Source organism: Schistocerca cancellata, chromosome 5 (genome assembly GCF_023864275.1).
Source record: "Schistocerca cancellata isolate TAMUIC-IGC-003103 chromosome 5, iqSchCanc2.1, whole genome shotgun sequence".
NCBI classification, from domain to species: domain Eukaryota; kingdom Metazoa; phylum Arthropoda; class Insecta; order Orthoptera; family Acrididae; genus Schistocerca; species Schistocerca cancellata.
Window position 1 is genome coordinate 369,955,283 of NC_064630.1, and position 24,283 is coordinate 369,979,565.

The 24,283-nt window shown below is 39.2% G+C and overlaps 2 protein-coding genes across 2 annotated transcripts in view; both read left to right on the forward strand.

Moving 5' to 3' along the window:
* Positions 1–24,283, forward strand: part of LOC126188543 (neurogenic locus notch homolog protein 3-like) — a 136,666-nt gene that overhangs the window by 64,612 nt on the left and 47,771 nt on the right. The window contains exons 6-7 of the mRNA XM_049930143.1: positions 1,131–1,307; positions 2,730–2,942. Coding sequence (XP_049786100.1) covers positions 1,131–1,307; positions 2,730–2,942 — 390 coding nt within the window. The remainder of the gene's footprint in view (positions 1–1,130; positions 1,308–2,729; positions 2,943–24,283) is intronic.
* On the forward strand, positions 19,021–21,152 carry LOC126187622 (uncharacterized). Its single transcript, XM_049928816.1, has one exon. The coding sequence runs from the start codon at positions 19,302–19,304 to the stop codon at positions 21,006–21,008; it is 1,707 nt and encodes a 568-aa protein (XP_049784773.1). The 5' UTR covers positions 19,021–19,301; the 3' UTR covers positions 21,009–21,152.

The window sequence follows — 24,283 nt, forward strand, 5'->3', positions numbered from 1 at the left end:
GCAGGCTAATGTGGAAAGCTGCATCACCATTCTTTGAACTAAAGATTACAAATATAGCAATGAGAACAATGACACACATCAAAAGCGAAAAATTTTTCTACTTGACTATATATTGTACAGAACAAACCTTTTGTCAACATTTTTGAGCTATGGGTATATTGTATGGTTGTCAGAGCAGGTGTTGATGATGGATAAGAAGGTGGGAAGAGGGCTGGGAGGGCAGCAGTAAGGTGGGGTATTGGAGGGAGGGGCAAGAAAAGAAAGAGGGGGAAGGGAGGCATGGAATGTGTATATGAAACTATGGTATGCAGAAATAACATATTTTGTGTCTGGATCAATACTAAGCTTCAGCATTTAATGCAGAACTGTGTAGCTTTGATAATAAAGCACCTTTGTACCAGATACATATGCTTGCATCTTTCTTTTTCTCTCTCTGATAGCATATTGCGTACACAAGTAGTAAGGATATCATCATTTTTCCACCTAACATAAGTGAGGTATAAATAATGCTTGGTCCAAAGATAACCAATCATTTATAGCTAAGCAAACAACAGGCCCGTAAAAATGTTACTCACCTTTAGGGCAATGTTTGCCTTCATACTTTAACACGTTTGCTGTCACACCACTGAATCTGGAAAGCTGTAGCAGGTCTGACAGAAAAAATTAAAAAATACAGATCAACTTTTAAATTCCAGCATGTTTATCTTGTCTGTTGTTGCTCATTATTCATTTACTCCATGATGAGTGTCTCCCTAGTAAGGATTTGGATTCATTTCTCTTTAGTTCACGTCTTTCATTTCCCCATTCCTCAGCTTTTTCATAATGAAAGAATTTCAGACGCATGCCAGAAGAACAGTGAATCACGAATAACCTACTAAGAAATTAAGACCCCTTCAATAGCTTAAATAAATAATTTTTGTTGTGCGTAACCAGAAATAAGGGAAAAGGGGGTTGGGGGGGGGGGGAGCTCAAAACTTTGTATATTCTTGTGTTACATGTGACTATGTACCACAGATCAATCATTTACAACTAAGATGTTGCATTTCCTCAGTTTTATTTATTGTTCTACCCTGGAATGCCTACTATTGTAGCATTTTATTTCTAAAATACACACTGCTATTACTTTACAGTTAGAAGATGTCCTGTGCTATCTCTGCCCAGCACCTTGATAGCAAACTGCTCAATGGATAATGTCTGGGGAAGCACATGTGACTTGAGGTGTCCTCATGGCTACTTTTTGAAGGGGCATTCAAGAATCGAATGTGGTGATTCACTAATGTGGTCACATCCAATTCCTCACTGTGAAGGTAAGAGAGATCAGCATGACATGAGATTTACCTTAAAACCTATCAAAATTTTCTAAGTTACCTAAATGGGGAAAATACTTCATTTCCAATTCTTATTTTTTTTTCATAATACTGGTTGTATTTAACATTGAAACTTATCAGTAGATGTAATAGAAATATAATATAAGAACAGTAATAATGTGTAAGTCAAACTAGGTGTTCCTCTTTATTGTACTCTAAAAGTTGTGAGGTTACTTAAAGCATTATTGTGTAGGCAAGACGAAATTCCTTTCAGTTCATACTTCATATTTTTATTATATAAAGTTTAACTGATACTCTTATGATTAAATAAGTGAATAAATATCAACAAAGTTAATGGAATGTAATCTATTTAAATCAGATGATGCTGATGGAATGAGATTAGGAAATGTGAAACTAAAAGTAAGAGATGAGTTTCCTATTTGGACACTAAGTAACTGATAATGGCTGATGTATAGAGGGTATAAAATGCAGACTGGCAATAGCTATAAAATATTTCTGAAAAAGAGGATTTTGTTAATATCTAACATCATTTAAGTCTTAGGAAGTCTTTTCTGAAGGTATCTGTCCAAAGTCCAGCCTTGTACAGAAGTGAAGCATTGACAATAAGCAGTTCAGACAAGAAGAGAATAGAGGCTTTTGAAATGTAGGGCTATAGTAGAATATCAAAGATTATCTCACTATTTTTAATAACAAATAAGGAGGCACTGAATCAGATTGCAGAAAAAATAAACTATAAGCTTTTATACAGTTTGACCATCAGTTAACATACCCATGCTGAGACATCAACGAATTGTCAGTTTGATTACGGAAGGAGGGGGGGGGGGGGGGAGGGGTAAAAATTGTAATGGGAGACAAGGGCTTCAATACAGTAAGCAGATTCAATTGTGGTACTCATGCAGAGGTGGAGAGGCTTGCACAGGATACTCTAGCATGAAGAGCTTCATCAAAACAGTCTTCAGACTGAAGACCACAGCAACAATAACAAATATAATAAGTAAAACTATATTCAAAGTGTAATTTCAGTTAGAAAGGTAAAAATCTCTATTCAATCATGGAGCAGCAGAAACACTCACCAGCAAAAAACTATGTAAATGCAAAGAATTAAAATCAGTTTTCTTCATCCAGTACGAGTGAGGAAAGAATGGGGAAGAATAAGACAAATTAGTGATTAAGTGGGAATCCTATTTAATCTAGCAAAATAGGTGTTAAATTGGAGGAAATGAGAATGATCAGAGATTCAGTAGAAACTCTGTTTCTGCCAAATGATGTGATCTCCAATTTTGAAAGATAGTGTTTAAGTGGCTATTCATTTGCACCTGTGTCTGCAATACCAAGAAATATAATTGCCCAAAACATATGTCACCAGAGTGAGTGATCATTTAATTTTCATAATGTTTCCAGAGATGTCAGCATGTCCAATGCCTATGAGCCCTGAGCATGGTCGTCTCAGCTGTAAGACTCTTGGAAGCAGCCCACCTGGCACACTACCTGAACATAGTGTTTGTCGTTACGAATGTGATGACCATTATACTATACCAGATGCACAGCACAGCTTGATGGTTATTGAATGCAAAGGAGGGGAATGGAACAGCACAGCTGATCCAAGTTGCCTTGGTATGTAGCAAAGAAATAGTCAGTTAACTAGCCCATAAATTTATGAATACAAATTATCACAGAATTAAGGAGAGTGTGTTGTGTATGTCACTCTTATTACATATTGTTGTGTAAGATAAACATTGTATCAAAATGTAGTATTGCTTGAGAATATTATTTCAAATTATATTGCAGAGTAAAAACAGACAATATAGGTTTTGTGTTTTGGCGGTTTTGTCACCAAAATCAGAAATGACATCCTATGATGGACAGAATATCACATTAATTAGGTGAGCTCTTGGAGGCAATATTTAAGTCTGAGATGAACACTTCAAGAATAAAGGAATAAATATAAAGCTGTTAGACATACATATAGTTACTGATATCAGTGCATTTTCTTGGTTGAATATTAGATGAAGCAGTTTCCAGTTGTACAATTAATGACATTTATCATATTTATGACAGAAAATCATAAATGTTTGTTTCTCATAGTCATATTTTTAAGCAGGTCTCAGAGGATATCACTCAAAAAGATGCTGTTATTCAAATGAAGTGTTTCATATTTGATGAGCTGCTAAATTACATATATGTTGGAAAAGATCATTCTGGAATGAAAATTGTAGTTGACAGATTATGTAATTTTTGAGAGGATGTCAGCCAGACGATCAGATTATTAATTATTAATATGTTCTCTAGACTCCATCTTTCAGAAAACTGTAACAAAAACATTGTCCTGTCTTTTTGCAAAGATGACCTATGAATAGTAAATAGTGATATATTCGTCTCATAACATACATTTACAAATAATCAGATTACAATGCAGAAGACACACCAAAAATTATTTGGTATGTTACAGTGTGACAGAGTACAATGAAAACAGCTTTAAATAACATTTTAATACTTTTCTGTACATGTTATCACCTTTTTGGGAGTTTTTACAAACCTCTACTGGCTGTCTGGGACATGGCTTCTCTTGAACTGACTGCAAGAATTTTCTCCTTTACGTTCAGGCAGTTATTACAAATTTTATTTTTTTATGATTTCATTTATATTTTTGTTACTTCATCATCTCATAAAATAGCAGTCAGACCAATCTGTGCTGTCAGTTCATGAACTGCATGTGTATCATTGTTGCTATTTGAACTCTGCCTAACTTCAATGTTTAGACCCACATGAGATAAGTGGTTAATAATAAAAATTCCTTCAAAATGGACTGTAACATTCATTCAATGAACACTTGATCTGCACTTGAAAAACTCTTCCTTAACAGTTCTCCAGGAGTGAGGGCACTGTTCTGTGGGTTCATCTGCAATAGACTTGAAGCTGAGCTGAAAGTTTTAATACAAACAGGTTCTACAGTAGTTTGGATCTTTTCACTGTAATTAATTTAAGTAATATCATAAGAAGTAACTTCTCAGTTATTTATTTCATTTAGTTTTATTTTACCAGTATTCTGTGACTCAAGTAATGACTCATTCTGTTACTGAATTACATATATGTTGGAAAATAGTTTTGGTTGATATAATCCCAAGGAACCTGAGAAAGATAAATCATTCTTAACTGATCTGGCCATGTTCTATTTAGTTAATTACCAAAGAATGACATTCACTTTTTATTTATTTCCCACCCTTCATAATAATCTGTTTAGAATAACATAATTATGAAATAACGTCCATTAAAAACTTTAACTAATGCTTACAACAAAAGAATAGTAAATGTTACAAATAACTCCTCAGACTAATTTGTGGAGTTCCCTCTTCTTGCTACATTAAATTTTCACTTCTTTAAATATGCAATTTTTCTTTTACATTGCATATGGGTCACTTAGCCATTAATATGTGAGTACTTTCTAATGTACCTTCTGGCCAAATGTAAACAGCTCCACCAGTGTCATTAATCTAAAACAATCATGTTCAGACATAATGTTTTCACAGCAGAAATATGCAGAAACTTGGGTTCATTCATACAGCAGTCAGAAAATTCCATCATATGTGCATTAGAGCAAAGGTATCATGATCAATCATCACTGTTTGCAAACTGTCTCTACTGCACATGCGCAGCTTCAAGATCATCTTGATCGTCATAATAGCATTACATTATCAAATCTCATATTCAGTATGTTTTGCTGTTTGACCACTGGTAGCACTAGTTGACACTTTTATTCTATTTGTCATTGCTCAAATGTTTCTACTCACAATTTGTGGTTGTCACTGCTTGAAGCAGTCGTATAATTCAATGAGCAGCATTGATACAAAATGTTAATTGAAGTAGTTCTAAATTAATACTGTCACTTACCTCTTTCCTCATTAACATCACATTATGTTTTACATATTTTTATTATATGCATATTCTGACAAATTTGATAAGATTGTCTCATCAGTTTTAGTAATGCATAATTATGATGCTAATTGGTACTAATTATCTGATGATTGATGTAATTGCTGATAAACAACAATGTAGTAAATGCCCAAACATTAGAGATGCTGGAAATTATCTAATTTCAAGAAAAACTGTCACTGGTTGAGGTGGTAGGCAATGGCTGCTATGTATCCAATGTACAAACATACAGTTAGTGTTAGTTTCATTAATTATATTAATGACCTTTGGTGTTCCAGGCTAGTATCAATGAATTAATTTCATACAAAAAAGTTATTTGTATTTAGAAAGCTAGAAACAATTAATGTAACATCAGTTTTAATGGTCAAGACCATACATCAGTATGCTACGGAGAAGTACATTGTCACATGCTTGTCTTTCAAAATTTTATCATTACAATGGCAGGTCTTTTGCAGCAGCAGTGTAATATTATTATTTCTGAGCAAAACATGAAGCAAGTATTTCATATTTGTGTGCACTTCTGTTGCTTTAAAAATGAGTATTAAATATGCATGTTTGTACATCCATCCATTTTGAGCAGATGATGCTTTGTGTGCTCATTGCCAGCAGTGGTTGCAAATCTGGTATGCAGCTTAAGTGAACCAAGTTAATGTGTACATTTAACTACAGCAATAATTGTAGTACGTGAGCCACAACTGTCAGCTGTCAGCTGGCCATTTTATAGAAGAGGGAAAAATTATTCATTTTCCATACTCTAGGATCCATATACACAGTATATTTCTGCTAAAAAAAACCTCTTAAGGCAATAGAAGTGCACTGTGGTGTATTAAATTTTCACAAGGGTGACATGTACTGTCCCTTTAAAAGGCCAATAGGAACCTAGCAGTTGCTTTCTTCAACAAGAATACCACCAGACTGAATAAAAAAATGTTATGCAGATGTGTTGTCTTTTTCTTTGGAATAACATTATAAAATGCTTTGGAAATGTCAGATGAAATTCATGTGACCAGTCGAGACTAGTCATGACCATCCATTGGCTGGTACTCAGACAGCTTTCAGATAGTCATGACACACTGGAACTGCAAGAAAGTTTCAACTGAACACATTCACATGATCATGATTGATTGTCATTGTTACTTGAATGAACTTTATGTGTTAGCAAACTGGCAGTATTGTGCATGCTTGGTGATGAACAGTTGTCAAGCCACTGGAACTTTTCACACTGCCTGAATGCATATCATATCTCTTTCGTTGCTTGGTCAGCTGTAGTGCCAGTTGTCAATCCAAAATTGATTTTTATGCCATGTTGAATTTCATTCTGTATTTGGCAGTTTTTGTATTACTATTGGCATACAAAGAGAGTGCTATACTTAGATACACTGATGCCTCAAAGGTCTATCATAAGGATGTCATTTTTGAGTAACTTGATGTAATTAAAATCAAGAAATTTGGCATCAGTGTGTAAACATGTTACCTTCAATCTGTCTCTGATTACAGTTCTCAATCAAGCTACCTTTTTAATCTTATACACCCCCTTCTTGCACTTATATAATGGTCATAAAATACCTCCACAAAGCACTTAGAACAAGACCAGTGTTATAGTTGATCAGAACAGTGTTCCCTGCACTGTTATTTCTCTTTTAGTTCTACAAATCTTTTCCAGAGCAGTTATGTACATCCTGATGTACACAATAGGTGTATTATGATGCGAGAAATGTTGTGACAGATGACAATGAAGTAGTGTCATGAAAATTTGTATATACATTGTGCCAACAAAAACTGACTCAATTAAATGCAGTTATATAGGCAACAACACATTGTTTCAATTTCATCCTACCCTGTGTCTTGCTGTCTCTCTCTCTCTCTCTCTCTCTCTCTCTCTCTCTCTCTCTCTCTAAGATTTTGCATTATTGCTTACCTCTTTTATTCTTATATTTGTTGGTGTAATATTTATTCACGAGTTGCAATGTATTCACAATAAGGTTTCACAGTGAACCAGAAAAAAATTATTTTGTTATAAACACAGTCATGGATCACAAAAATTTTATTAACCAGTTAATTAACTTGTGTCATTGCATATGTAGGTGGTACAGTCACAGTAATGTGGCTGATTAATGTGGGTGATTGATGTGACTGTATCATCTGTATCCATAATGAAACAAATTATATAATGTTCTGGATTCACTTGGGTCTAAATGTGGTGTCACTGCCAGACACCACTCTTGCTAGGTGGTAGCTTTTAAATCGGCCACGGTCCGCTAGTATACGATGGACCCGCGTGTCGCCACTGTCAGTGATGGCAGACCGAGCGCCGCCACACGGCAGGTCTAGTGAGACGTACTAGCACTCACCCCAGTTGTACAGCAGACTTTGCTAGCGATGCTACATTGACAAATACGCTCTCATTTGCCAAGACGATAGTTAGCATAGCCTTCAGCTATGTCATTTGCTACGACCTAGCAAGGCGCCATTACCCGTTTATATTGAGATTCAAATTATGTATCATCAAGAGCGATGTTCTACAATTATGGATTAAAGTTAAGTATTCAAGCAATTATGTACTTTATTTACTAGACTCAACTCCTTTAACTGTTCCAGACCTCACGCCATCCTGCATGAGCTTATAGCGTGCATTTCGGCTTCCTCCAAACTCCGTGAATTGGCTCCTGCCAATTCACAACACTAAACATAAAATGTCTCACAAACAGCGAATCAAGTTTTGGATCTACCTTAATCATTTGTTCTGGACAGATCCTTCTAGTTTATACACAAATTTCTGTTTAAAAATTGGTAGCCTATAAAGAAAAAGAAAAAAAACACACTTGCTTTTAAGAGTGGTTGCTGGAGTAGGACAAAAAAATAATTTATTCATTAATATTAATACTAAACATGTATATATATCTTGTCAACTGGCTCATTCCACATAATTTCAATAAAAGAATTGTTAAAATTATGTATGGAACATGCAATCAGTTAACTGTGTGAGAATCGTGTCTGAGCTAGGTGGAGAGAGCAATCACAACATGCATTATGATCTTAAACCAGTATGACAAGTCTTATGCTGTGTTATGCACTGAATCACTCTTAATTCACGTTCTTAAATATTAAAGTTCAGGAAAGTTGATCTATGTAGTTCCAAGTTGAAATTAATCTGTTAAGTCATTAAGTTTTTGGTATTATGCAGAACAGTAACAGTACCAAAATAACTCCTAGAACTTGTAGTCCAAAATTTTTTGTTCTTTTATTGATATATATTAACAATACCAAGAGGAAAGTGAGGTGTGCAGAGGTATAAAAAGCTGTGCACACACTATATCTGTCATACACATCAACCAAGGAAATTGATAAAACATGGTAGGCCCGTGTTGTCAGACTATAATTTACCAAAGAATGACATTCATTTACTGATATGTTCAATGCCAAAATTTACAATTCCTAACACCATAAGAAGCTGAATTCAAGCATTTCAGTAGATCATAAATGTGTTTCTTCCAATTCAATCTCTTATTAATACACACATCCAAAAATTTTGAAACAAGCATCTGTTCCAAGTCTATATTTATTAATTGTGTTATGCCATATACTGTACAGAATTGCATATACTGGGTTTATCAAAATTTAATGTGAGTCAATTTGTAGAGAGCTACTTAATAATTTCCTGAACGACAATATTTACAATTTCCACAGCTAATTCTTGTTTATGAGTGTGATTACCACACTTTTACATAGAGCACAAAGAATTAGCTTTGCAGTTTCGTGAATACAGAGTGGCAAGTGATTAATATATACACTGAAGAAAAAAATTATAACACCAGGAAGGAGTTGGGCAACATAAAAGAAACTTCAAAAGCATGTTTCTAGATCTGCACAATTATGGCTATTCAAATTTCACACTGGTCGCATATGATTGGCACTAGTAGTGCCACCATGAGGATGCACATCAGGTTTGCTTTAAATACGCGCTTTAACTCATGAGCGCTAATTACCTTTGAGACTGGTCATGGTGAATTGATATTAGTCAAGAATGACTTTAAAGTGACAAAGACGCCAATATCAGCACCTCACTGAGTTTGAACAAGGTCGTGTAATAGAACTACAAGAATCTGAATATTATTTCTGCAAGATTGCGGAAAGACTTGGCAGGTATGTAGCTGCTGTACATGATTGCTGGCAGTGGTGGTTATGAGAATGTATGGTATCAGAAAGACTGGGCTTCAGTAGGTCACTACTTCCGCGATGGAAGAACATCATTTTCAGCATATGGCTCTGCCGCATTTCACTGCATCTGAAGCAGCAGTTTGAGTAGCAGCTGGCATCACATTGATACAACAAACAGTTACAAATCAGTTACTTCAAGAACAGCTCTGAGCCAGACACCCTATAACGTGCATTCCACCATCACCAAACCACTGTCACTTGGAACTTCAATGGTGTCAAGTGAGAATCATTGGAGGATGGGTGAAGGTCTATCGTGTTTTCTGATGAAAGTTGGTTCTGCCTCGGTGTAAGCTATGTGGCTGTGTGTTTTGGTAGGAGGAGGTCAGTTGAGGGTCTGTAACCAACCTGCCTGCATTCTAAATACACTGGCCTGGAGTGCAATTTTGTATTACAGCTGGAGCATGCCCATGCTTACCCCATGCATCCTGACCGCAAATTTATGCTTCAGTCCAGTGATTCAACCTGTTGTACTGCCATTCAGGAACAGCATTCTAAGGGGTGTTTGCCAACAGGATAACACTCGCCCACACACTACTATTGTAACCCAACATGCTCTACAAAATGTCAACATGTTGCCTTGGCCTGATTGATCAGCAAATCTGTCTCCAGTCGAGCACATATGGGATGTCATCAGGCGACAAGTCTAGTATCACCCATAAACAGTAATAACCGTCCCTGCATTGACCGAAAAGTGTCGGTAGTACAATCTCTGGATAAATACAGGGATAGATAACCAAGGAATAGGTTAACCACAGATTAACTTGGAGTGCACATTGTATTCTGCCATTTTATTTCCTGGTTAGTTATTTCCCAAATAGTGTTCCTGTCCTGTTAAGTTGACAACTACTGAAGAGCACTCTAGATATATTCACACATGTCATTTTATATTTACTTAGTTGTCTGCAGAAATATTGTGTCAGACGTGAGTGATAAGCATTCCAGATTGCAAAACTATTCGCTAGAGGATATTTTGAGGCTGGTAGTAACTGTAAATGAGTTCAAGAGTGTAATAAAAACACAAAAACTGCTGCAGTCTCATTCAGTGAAAATATTAGTGCAAAACATTTAACTAAATTGTTAGGATACTTGTACATATAACAAAATAATGATGCCTCCACATGGTACCTTTTTTGTATTCAGCTTTGCACGTGCGTATAAATTTCCAACAGCACAACTATGCACATGCATTTGTGCATGCTTAATTTTCTGGAAATGGAGGCTGTGTGCAAAGTGCATTGCTACCCACCTGCAGTGAGAATCTTTGCACTTTTTAGCAGACGATGGGTAGCTGATGCCCATGTTCATTTGATTGTGTAATGTTTTGAGGTTATGCTGTGAAGCAAATTATGTGCAATAATGTCTGCTGACTCTGAAGGAAGTAGCGTACTTGGTTTATAGATGATTACAAAGAAGAAAATCTTATGAGTGCCCCTTCTGAATATTTTTTGAATAAAAGTTCAAGATCTGTTGCCATGATTGTTACGCATTATATAAAAGGTTTCCAATTATATTCTTGTAAAGAATGAGATACCATAAGTTTAGAAGGCAAAAACTGAGAATAATAAACCAAAAATTAATGAAAAGTGCAAGCTTGTATGAATACTGTGCACGAATATTCATGCTATGGTGACTTAAAAGCATAATAACTGGAGAGCCTGATACTTGAACAAAAAAAGTGATGGGGTATGTTTAACTCTTCAAAAAATTACTAAAAATTGAAATGAAGTACATTGATGATGTAATAAATACAAAATGAAAAATACAATCTGCATTCTCATTGATTCTGGCATCTATGAAATTCCCAAATTTGTCAAGTGTGACGATGTTGATCTACATATCATCTTTCATGACTAAAGCTGTGTAAATAAGTAAAATATAGCTGAAGCATTGGAGGTTAATTAACTTACATGCAACGACTAAGAACCTCACTTCGATATTTCTCAGTTTCAGGAATAATCACTGAAATGCTTTGTTTTGAAATGAGAAATGAATAGTTCAAACTGGTATATAAGGTGCCATTTACTAGCTAACGAAATTTTATTGCCAGCCTAACTGCTAAAGTTTCCCAAGCAGAAAATCTAAAATATCACTGTGGCCTCCTTTGAAATTTGCAAAAGAAACATTGTCAACACTTCATATTTCTCACACCTCTGTTATTTAGATAGTTCTTTACCTACAGTTGCTTTTGTGTTTTCTTTTTCTGTCACCTTTTCATCACAATAAATGCAACAGAAGCTCCCAAGCAAAGAAGGGAATTCATAGCAGACTGTTTGCACCCTGAGGCAACGTGGGAATGCCCATGCGTACATGCGTTCTTTCCAAATTTTTGTGCAAACCCATTTATTCCAATGCATCTGTGATTGCACATGACAACAGAGACATCATGTGGAAATTAGTTAAAGGATCAGGTATTTGTTGTTTGATGAGTAAGAGATCTTGAATCGAGCAACACGTGGTTCTTTGCCACTTTCAAACCTGTCATACTGTTGGCTGGCTTACTGCCATGCCCATGCATTAAGTCCAAGCTGTAGACACTGTAGACATGGGTAATGGTAATTAAATACACATAACCATCTGTATTTAGTGAACAACACATTTATTCATAGCAATATATATAGATACACCAAAAAGTTATAATAATTACACTGGAAATGTCCAAGTGGGTGATCATGTGACCATGGTGAATGGCTCGACCTCTGATACCGTAGGGTATACACTCCTCACCGATTGAGTACACAGTACAGACTCGTTGCCACAGAAGACAATGGATGCATGTCCAGCTGAGTGTGGAAATGTTCTCTCATCTCAGGGATGCCATTTAATTCAGAGGTGTGGAAAACATAGCAAACAAGTGTCAGCTGTCAGATTTGCATGTGCAATGGTGGGGAGCACGCGTAGTGCTCAACCCATGTGGACCATGGCTAGGGAGACCACAGAATGATGCAGCCGCCCATTGAGTAACAGCAGCTGGCTTGCACTGATGGTGCTCTTTGTGTCCTCTGTGCCCGTCTGCACTGCATTGTTGCTGTGCTTTGGCCTAACTGTAGTCTTGCAGGGGTGCACATGCAGATGAATGTTAGCCCATTGACTGTGTCATCTACAATTGCTGTGCTGCTGCCCAAGGCTGCCACATAGATACTCCCTTGAGGAGCAGAGCTCAGTAGGCATAACAGGCAAAAATGTTCCATCTGTGGCCAACATACTTATGTGCTTCGAATGCTTGTGGAGACATCCATACAAGTGCAGTGGCAGCAGTGCGCGACATCAGCGCAAGTGCGAAAAGAGTCATGTGTGACACTATGAGTGGCTGGTAGGATGCACAGCAATGTGTGTTCCTGTGTGGCCTCCTAAAACAACAGTACCCAGAGGTGATATGCAGGAACTGTCTGTGGCAATGAGTGGCTGCAGATCTAGCGTGCTCAGAGAACACTGATGCACAAACAAACTCTGGTTTACTGCTATGAAGGATAAGAAATGAAGCTTTGGTGAGGACATGCTGTTCATAACACTGAATTCATATACAAAAATCAAACAATGGAAAATCCAGGATGGAATGTAACAATACCAGAGAAGGAAAGTTGCTACTCACCATATAGCAAAGATGCTGAGTCGCGATAGGCACAACAAAAAGATTCACACAATTATAGCTTTCAGCCATTAAGGCCTTTGTCAGCAGTAGACACACATGACACACACACTCACTGGTTTCAGCTCTCTGAGACTGCAGACGTGTGTGCAAGTTGTGTTTGCGTGAGTGTGTGTATGCGTGTGTGTATCTGTGTCTACAGCTGACAAAGGCCTTAATGGCTGAAAGCTATAATTGTGTCAGTCTTTATGTTGTGCTTATCATGACTCAGCATCTCCGCTATATAGTGAGTAGCAACTTTCCTTCTCTGATATTGTTGAATTCATACGCAACTAAACAAGGTATCCTTAACTGTGAGATAAAACTAAATGTAACATTCACAGAGACATAATGCTCATAAAATGCTTTTGTTTTTGTTTGACAAAGTTGGTATGGAAGCATGACATGGTACTTGATCTGGGGCCAGTGCTCACAGCAGTGGAGACTACGGAAAGTTTAACACACATGAGTGCAGTGTCATTAGGGCTCAAATGTGGCTTCCGGAACTGTGGCGGTGTCTGTAGCTCAATGGGGACATGATGAGGGAACCAGCACGGGACTCAATCCAGCCTCAACACCTGACATGATGGAGGCACAGAGATGTGATGGTGATTCTGGGAGCCGCAGCAGCCAAACAGCCAGTGAGATGAGTAGCAGTGTTTGGAACTTGACTGGTGATTTGTTGTCAGCTAATGAGGGACCCATCTGAGACAGGGTCTCAATTGCAGGCAGCAGGCAGTGTGCATGCGGGCTGCTGCCAATATGATGCAGCATGGGAGTTTGAAACGAACACTGCGGCCGACACACGTGACATAATCTGCTGGCCACTGTGTTGGTGCTGGAAGGAGTTCATGTGTAGGGCACGGTCTGGGTGGCTATCTGTGTGGGGTGCGGGTAGGCTGCGGCACATGTGGCTGCTTGATGATAAATGGCAGCATGCTTGAGTCACCGACAACAGCTGGGGTAGGCACTGCCTGGCTGGTTGCTTGTGGAGTGTCATCTGTTACTTAGCCCTCCACGGGGTGGAAGAAGTGCACAATGTGGGCTCTGTGTAGATGTACACTGGTTTGACCCTACCAACCAAAATTTTAGCCGGCCTACCATTACACTCAATCTCCAATGTCTTCTCACTGTGGGTTTTCACAGGGTGCAGTCCTGAGGAGGGCAGTCAAAGTGGTGGCTATACAGTGTCTGTTTGCAGCATTGCATGCATTCAGTGCTGTAAGTCTGTGTGGACAAAGCCTTAGCCAGTGCCATGTTGCATTGCTGGGTGTGGTCAGAGGCTAGTCATGTGACTGCACAGATATTCTGCTAGTGGGGAGGCCGAGGTGTCATGTGAGGGCAGTACTTCCTCCATGGATTCTCAGGTGATGGTGAGCGACTGACCATAAACGAGGTCTGTAGATGAGACATTGACCTCTTCTTTCGGTGTCACTCACAGACCAAGGGTATGAGCAGTGGTGCTTCCATCTGGGCAGTGTTTTGGCATGTCAGGGACACCTTCAGCGTCCGATGAAGCTGCCTGACAGAAGCTTGTCATGTAGTGAAGCTGCATGCCACACAGTCAGGTGATGTGTCTGAACAGCACGTAGTCGAACTGGCAGCCACAATCCATAGTTACGTGGTTGGGGCAGCTGAAGTGTGCCACCCAGGTGTCCACAAGGGCAGTAGCAGCCATCTCAGCAGCGATGTCCACTATGTGTGTTGCCTCTGGCTAGTGGGTGAAGCATTCCACCATTCTAAGGAGGTAGTGTTTGCCTTGGGACAGAGGAAGTTGGTCTACTATGTCTGTGTGGACATGACTGAAGCAGCTTATCATGTCAGTGTAGGTGCTGATGAGCACGTGGGTGTGTCTCCCGACTTCGGCGCACTGGCCCACACAGTCACGTGCCCACTGACAACAATCCTTCTTGAACCAGGGCCAGATGAAACATGCCACCATGAGTGACACTGTGGTGTCTGCACTCGTTGCGATAGTCCACGGACAGAGTTGAAAGTGCTGCGCCGAAATTTTTTTGGGAGAAACAGGTGATGCATGCCTGTTGTAACGTCACACCAAATCTTCCATGAGAAGCCAGGGATGGGCACCAGTTGTAGATGTAGGCTGCTGGAGGAATCATGTCCAGTTCTCTGTTGCCCTCCTATTCTTGTGTGATGTCATTGATATTCACCAGGAAGGAGAGGACTGCATAATCATCGTACAAGCAGTCAGTGATGACGTTGTCCATCCTTCAGATGTGTCAGATGACACACGTACTCCAACTGCTGTTCTTGGTGGGTTGAACACTTGCTTTGTTGGTCCAGAAAGTGTGTGTTATAGGTTTATGGTCAGTGAAGAAAATGAAGGTGCGGGGTTCTACTGATGAACGGAAGTGTTTCACTGCCTGATACACGGTGAGCGGTTCAGGGTCGTATGTGCTCCAAGAGTGCACCACTGCTGACAACTTTGGTGAGAAGAAGCCGAGTGGTTGCTTGTTGCCTTCAGTGCATTGTTGAAGTGCTGTGCTGATAGTGGTCTGGCTGGCAACCAGGCCAACGCCTAACTCTGCATTATATATTGGATGAGGATCAGTGCCACTTTGGTGAGACACTGTATAGTCACAGTAAAACTTCTCTCCATTTTGTGAGTCCAGGTACTGGAACCCCTACCTTGTTGCGCAGCAGTCAGGGGTTTGAGCACAAAGCAGCATTATGCACATGGCGCCAGTAGAAGTTGGCGTGTACATGACACCAGTAGAAGTTGGTGTGGCATGTTCAGGATCGCCTGAACTTTGTCCAGCAGAGGTGTGGATTTGGTAGGGGTGATTAGGTGACTGAGAACATCACTCTCCCTAACCCATAATACACATTTCAATGGATTGATCACTGTTTCAGCCTCACTGAGGCGCCAGAAAACCGTAGTCAGGTGACTGCTGTGTAGTTCAGACATCTTTGAGAACATGAGGATGCCGTCCAGGTATGCTAAGCAGCATGGTAACCCTCACAATATGCTATCCAGGAAATACTGACAAGTCTGGGCAGCATTCCTAAGGCCAAACCTCATGAACATTCTCTCAAGGACCCCGAAGGGAATGGTAATCATGATTTTTCTATGTCCTCGGGTGCCACGGGGATCTGTATGTATGCTTTCATACAGTCGTTTTTACTAAACACAGTTGCACCTGCCAAGGTATAGTTGAAGTCCAGCTACTGTGACACTGGATTTCTGTCTGGCACTGTGCTTGAATTTAGCATGTGGTAGTCCCTGCATGGGCGCTGTGAATTGTCCTTTTTGGGCATCAAATGTAAGGCGGAAGACCATGAGCTATCTTCAGACTCATTGTAGTGTCAATCAACTGGACATTTGCGATATCTGCAAGCAACTGGTAGTGTCTGAGGAAATCTGTACCCAGGATCAGCTCGTTGACATCGGCCATGGTGAACCTTCATGTGAATGTGCAGTACGGTCCAAGATCTACATTCTGATGATGAGTGCTGTATGTTTTTATGGTCGAATTGGTTGCTGCAGTGAGGCACAGTGTTTCGGACTTCCCATGATCTTTTCACACGGTTCTGGGAAAAATCAATAAATTCTACCAGGTACCTCATGCCCCCACTTCGTTCTGCCACAAAAAGACACTTCAGTATAACACTGCAGCCAATAGCATCTAGGTCCAGTCACAGCTGGCGATTGGATACGAGCTAGGAGCGCAGTGCTTAGTCAAAAAATTGTTCAAATGGCTCTGAGTACTATGGGACTTAACATCTGAGGTTATCAGTGCCCTAGAACTTAGAACTACTTAAACCTAACTAACCTAAGGACATCACACACATCCATGCCCAAGGCGACCGGAGTAGTCGCGCGCTTCCGGACTGAAGCACCTAGAACCGCTCGGCCACCACGGCCGGCAGTACTTAGTCACTTCACTGCCGAAGCGGGTGTGATATCATCAGACCTGTCTGGACTCTGCTCTGATGTCAGTGGGGTACCTTTAGAGCAGCTGTTTCTGAGGTGCCAGCCGTGTGAGCCACATTGCCCATAGCCTGGTCTGTTGCTGCTGTGATGCCTGCTGCTCTCTTGCCGTGAGCGGTTTCAGCCAGTCGACTTGTGTGCTGAGTGCTGCCAGCTAGGCGACCAAGTTGTGCATGAGCTGCTGAAGGTCAGTGTCCATTGCTGGGGCTAGGAAATGCATGTGCCACCATGAAGTGAAGCTGGCTGGTGGGTGTAAGGGCATGTAGTTGGCTGCGGATGCTGTGCTTGGAGCCATTGCATATGGTAACTATCTGCATGTTGCCAAGTAATAGTTCGCGTATAGTAATGCCAGAAGGTACAATAAAACCTATCACCTTGAGGGAACAACTGTGTTTTGAGATGGATCATTTAATAAAATATGTCTCTGGCTGGAGGAGACAGAAAGAGGAGAGTTCTGAAGGTAATTACAAGATAACGATAGACAGGCAAACTTTCACAGAGTTATGTCAAAATTGTCTGTTTTGGAGATATCCTATAGACTCATGTCATCAGAAACTATTAGTAGCAATGAAAACATGAATTTTTGATTACACGTGTTGCGTATGACTTCACGCATATTTGTTTCGAAACTGCAGTAGAAAATTCTAGGTCCCTGTATATTCTTCCTTTTGCCAGGAATATTAACACCACCGTCAGCTCTTCATTTCTTCCGTTTTTTTCGAGGAGTTATGAGAGTTAAAAGATAATTATGTTTCAAAATCCATTACACCAGTCGTCAGGTTCGCCATGCATCTTGCGGAGTAAATTTATGTGCAAAAACTGTCTCTGCTTAAACGGCGACTGTCTAGATCATTTTGACCAGTTTTTCTTTCTTTTTTTGTAATACAAGCTGAAAACACAAGCTGTAATAATATTTCCTCCTTTGAGAATTTCTGATTAAATGAGGTTGCGGGATCGTAATCGTTTGCTGCTGATATTATTTTTCCACGCCGACAGATGGCGGGCGAGCAGTACATTGGAATGTTATGTCGTGTGAATGCAAATGTGCAGCGGTTTCTTTCATGCTCAGACATTGCCTCATTGGACATTGCGCAGTAGAGATGGGCAAACTGAAACACGTAAATGTTTCGAAACAAATGAAACCGTACAATGTAATGTTTCGATACGGTGTTTCGAAACAGTGAAACAGTTTGTTTTGTAATCTAATAAACCTACACATTTTATCATCTTGAATGTCTACTGTATAAGTATGTCCATATAAACACAAATGAGGTGCGGGAGCGCTAATCATATCGCAGAAAGTATGAAACTATCACTTAGGCGTCTTGGCATTATGGCTAATATACCCATCCTGATAATTTCCATGCGCACAAAGGGAATCATTGTGGATAATAGACATAGTGACTATAGACTCAAACATAACGCCAAATAATTCGAATAAATAACAAAATATAACAGAAAAAAATTGTGTTGCAAGGTGTTTCGAACCGTTACTATGAATTTACGATGCTTCCCGTTCACCATTACACTATCAGTGATATGTCAAACAGATTGCTTGCAAACGCCATTTCGGAATAGGACAGTAAGCTAGAAACGAAGCTTTATTTTCGGATATCTTGAGCTTCATGCTATTGCTTGTCAAAAGATTTCGAAACTCTTGAAAGTGTTTCATGAAGTGGTATGTTGTGTTTCAGTACCTGTGCCGAGACCGAATCTCGTCCGACACAGAGCGGAATGAAACATCACTGTTTCGATACAATTAATCCGTTCCAGGCGCAGGTGGACTGAAACAGTCTTATTTTGAAACAACGATACAGTTTCTGTGTCTGGCTCGAGATCCGAGACAAGGGCGGAATGAAACACCACTGTTTCGAAACAGTGAACCATAGCCGTTCCGAAACACTGAAACAGTTCCAGGTATCGATACACTGTATCGAAACATAGAAACAGTGGCCAAGTCTATTGCGCAGTTATTTGAGCAGAGTTCGTTGCGTGTGAAAGGTCTTGCCTTCGTGGACGCAAGTGATTTGGAATATTTTTTTTTAAGATCTTTGAGTATTTTGATTAGCGCGAGAAATATAATTTGTATGTGGCGACTTTCTTGTTGATATTGCCGTGCGTTAAAGAAAATGATATGAAACTGTCAATTCGTTGTATTATGTTGCGAGATGTCTTAACCTCCCAAAGGGAAAATGACGCCAGTAATGTAATTCATAATTCACGGGCGGCTGTCAGTGATGTATAGTGGATGACAACCGTCGTTAAAACACTCATAAACAAAATGTCAAGTGTTGAGGAGTTTATACCATTGTCATATTGCCCTATAATTAAATGTTATGCAGTACTGAAAAGTATTCATTTAGAGGGTACTGGACCAATACCCGATGTTGTTGTGTGTACAGACACTGGACAAATCTTTGAATTTTTAGAAAAACGTGTTGTTGGAATCTTTGACTCAGAAAATACCAACGTAGAATACATAACGCCTTTTATAAAATACACACCTCCTCGTTTGTATTATATATTGAAATCAGCTGATAGTGTCATCGTAATTTCAAGAACAGGAAGACTTCAACTATACACAACATTTAAGAATGTTTATAAGGTACAAGTGAGTGATTTTAAGGGTACTGGCACTCCACAGTTGGGGATATGGCAGAAAAGTGAATTAGGAAACAGTGAACCGTCAGTGGTGACAGACTTTTCGGAAGACACTGTTGAGCAAGATGCGTCCACATCTAGTGAATTTCATAATTTATGTAGCAGCATGCTTCAGGAATTGGCCATAAAAGTCAAAGAAGCACAAGTAAGGCTTAAGGAAAAGCAGCAGTTCAGAACAAAGTTATATTACATTGCATCGAATACTAATTTTGCTGAGGAGTCTGAAACAGAAACAAGTGTGGTGTCTCTGGTGGGACAGAAATGTGGGTATGTAGACAGCAAAAACCATGAACTGGACAATTTGGTTGTTACAAACACTTGGCATTACGTTCATAATGACAAGTGGATTGTTGGTGCATGTGTCAACAATACCAGTGAAAGATGTATCACTGATATTAATTTGGTTTTGAGTAATAGTTGGAAGCAACCAGTAACATATAGCTCTTTTGTCATGAATTTTGAGATCAGGAAGGTTGAAACCCAACCTGGAAAACTTCTCAAACTAAGCAAGCCAGTGAATCCCATGAATCAGTGGAAAAGGATTTCTGAATTGCCAGCACGTGAACAGGCCTGCATTGCAGGTGTTTTACCACTGCCAAAGTTTGTTGAACAGAAGAAATTTGAGATTTCTGGAACCATAAAATATTCAGTGAAGGATCTACCATCAGTAGATTATCAAACTATTCTTCCTAATTACCAGTTGAATGTTTTAGATGTTGTTTCTGGTAATCTGGCTCCCTTTTCTTGCAGTACTGGGAAGGATTTGGATACCCTAGCTGTGAGATTAGTCAGTGAACATGTGTCACTTGTCCTCAGTAACTGCTGTGCAGAGGTTAAGAAGACTATAGTGAAAGATCTCTCTTTTGAAGAAAAATCACATGGTATTCTGTGGAACAGTGGTAAACAGAATTCTGAACTTCATGGAACAATGTTGTTAGTTAGTGGGACAGTTGGTCAGACTACATATCTTCATGTATATGCAAGAGATGTTTCCCAGGTCATTTTACTAGTGCATTGTTTGTATAGTGTGTTAACAGTGCATACAACAATCGAGCTGCTTATACCTAAGGGAACAATAAAACCTATGGCTTTGTGGGAAGCACTGTGTTCTGAGATGGATTATCTTATTAAAAATATCTGCAACTGGAGGAGACAGAAAGAGGATAGTTCTGAAGGAAACTACAAGATTATAATAGACAGACAAGCTTACACAGAGTTTATGTCAAAACTGTCTGTCCTGGAACAATCCACAGATGCGTGTCATCAAAAACTTCTGGCAGCAATGAAAACATGAATGTAAATTATATCTCCATCTTGAGTGCCTGTATAAACCTAAGAATCCTAGAGTGTGATTATTTCGTTTGATGTGTGTATGAAGTGGAAAGATAGTATATTTATTATTTTCATGTACACTGTAATAAAATGTGTTTTCTATTGACTTGCGAAAAAGTGATTATTTGCTGGAATACAGTCCAGAGGTCTGATCCCATGTCAGCTCCCAGAATTTTTTTTTCTACTGCTTCATCGTATGCCTCTGGCAGTGTCTATGCAAAATGCTGAGTTGTTGAGGGCGAGGAGTAAAACTGAATCACATAGCTGCAGTATTTGAGATACAGTACAATATAACTGTCACTTTATTCGATGAAAAGTCTGCAGTGGATCATACTATTTGTTAGAGGAAGAGTATATGAAGAAATTCCAGTAACAACAGAAAATTAAGCTAACAGGAGTCACAATGCATTGAGGGTAGCATTTACGTACAATGTATTAAGGCTTACATAAAAACAGTTAAAAAGATAGGATAAATTTATCAAGTGTCAATTTGAAAGCCTGGATTTTCATTTGATTTAGTTTGTTTCTTTTTTTTGGGGGGGGGGGGGTATGAGGTGGTGTCACAAATTGGCCTAATACTAGATTCCATAACAAAATTTCAATATTTAAGTCTGTATTAGAATAATAAATGAACAGGAATGTAATGGCTAATATTGTGAACTACCTTTTATGCAGGGCACTCATTTCAAAAAAATTATCGGATCTTATTACAGTGTCAATACCATATAACTTTGGGATGAGAAACTGTGTTGTCATCATAGGTTTTGAAAATAGGAATGAATTGTGGCATCAGGCTGGCAAATAGCTTCTGCCCATTTTCCCTAACTTACTGCTTTGTTTTATGCATTCCAACTTAAAAACGTTTTGACAGTGTTTTTGCTCCACAGTACATGAGACAAATGTAATAATTGTAAAGGGCATCTTAAAATGATATTCTGTCATGTGTGATTGCTTTCTTGGTCCTTTTCTTAATGTACTCATAATATAGTTTCAAATATTTCCAGTCACGGTTTGTCTCTGTGTTCTGTGAATGAAAGTCAACAACTGCTTTCCATTCCTTTTCTTTGTTGGCTGTAGTAACTTCATCAGGTCTCTCTTCCTATTGTGTCTTTATACTGACCCAGTACGGTGCCCAGCAATTTAACAGTGTGTTTCGTGCTAATGTAGTCAAACACCAAACCACCTTCAGTAAATCCACATTCAGTGATATATAATAGAGCAGAGTCCTCAATGGAGTTTAATTTTTGAACTGTGGTCAGAATCAAATTCCATTCTTTGCCATTTATACAATTGGCCCTTGGTGTCAGGATAAGTCCAGTGGTGTATGTCAGCTGAAAAACCAGAATGGGCACATTACTGGAGGGAGCTCACTGGCATGTTCCCCCTCTGGCATTCATGAATTCAAAATTCTCGTTTCACTCTGTGTGCCTTGTTCCTAGCTCCTGAGAAGCACTATGTCCATCCCTTCTGTACATTAGATACACAGCATTTTCGTAATAAAGGTTCCTATGCTCTGGAGATCAGTGGCCCCAAGTCAAAGAGAGCTGAATGGAAAATCATCATTTACATTATGTGTGTCAGTAATTCCTGTCTGGAAGAAAGTGCAGAGCACAAGTTACTGGATTCTTCCAAGCAATGCTATTACAACAGAACCACTGTTGACTGAGTCCTTGTAAAATATAGTTCAGGCCTGAAGGACTGTGTTTTTATTACAAGATGTTAACAAAGTACCACTTTTTATATTCTGATATATCTGTATGGACAATTTTACAGATTCCTCAGTGCCTGAGTCTTGTTATCATTTATACACACCTTTTCTGCTGCAGGTCCCAAATAAGAATTTTACATCTGTTGCATAAACAACTCCCCAGTATGTGTATATTTCAAGTATACTGACCAATTTCTTCATAAACAATAATTGTGGCTGATAAAATATCTTTTCGATAGTGGCCTCATAGTCATTGTCAGTTGATGCCACTGTCGTAGAGAAAAAAAAAGACCTATTTACACAAACACAGTATGTGACTATGTCTCTCCCTCTCCCATACCATAGTGGATCAACAGATATGCAATTTCCTACTGCCTTCTCTCTTCTGTTAAACTGAGATTTGCTGATTACTCAAAATAAAAGCTACTGGAGTGCAAACTGTGCAGCTCACACGAGAGACATATGTTTGCAAACAGTGAAGTGTAATTTCCAAACGTAAATATGACAGTCAAATAGAAAACGAATCAAAATTAATGCAGTTTTCCTTGCAGGTGGGATTATCCATTGCTCTAAATTCACTTTGCAGTTTGAGGATCTAGTGTGCTGGCAGTTCGTTTAGGAAAAGGCAGATGGTGGCTGGGGGTATTTCTTCCTATAATAGAACAGTGGGATACTGATTCTCAGTTTCTTAAGTCTTTTAGCATGTTGATAGCTAATCTAAATAACAGTAAAGGGCATAAAAACAGGGCTTTACAAAATGCAATGCAGCAGAAGTAATAGGCTGGCCTGGTGACTGACCAACTGAATGTGCTGGGAAATCGACAGGATGGTGAGGCTCATCATCACAGCTGAATTGGCCTGACGGCTTGCGATCAGTTGTGCAGTACAGCAACCCAGCGAAGTTGGTGGTTTGTGCTCAATACGGGGTACCATGAGAAACATGGGGTGGTCTGAAACCTGAACTGTACATTACTCTAATGCAGGAACAGCATACACAGTTGTAGGGAAGCAGAGTATTATTGCTGATGTTACAAGCACTGAGGCTTCATACTGTATTTTGTCTCTAAAGGAAGTTGCTCTTGGTATTCACCTTGCTTTCTGTCTTGAGTCAATGCTGTTCAGTGTTGAAGATCTGTCCAAGGTTACTCCAAAATATTTCAAGTAGAAGATAGGTTGTAGGACCTACTGACTCCCAGATATATTCATTGTTCTATTTGCTTCACAGGTTTGCAGCTGATAGGTGCACACTGGGTCCTTTCATAAGTTAAGCTTCAAGATGTTCTTACTGTACTAACTTGACACCCCATCTGGAATGCTGTTTAGTTTCTCTTTAAAGTTCCAGCCTTGTGCAGCTATGACTGTATCATTTGCATAAAGAAACTGACCTACATTCAATTAGTTCACTCATTCACTTGTCTTCTGTAGATCCCATCAAAGAGAACCTTCAAGGATATGGACAGCAACTCATAAGAAACTTGTTCTGTTGGCTGTATAAACAATAAATTATCACTATTTATGCTTATGATAGC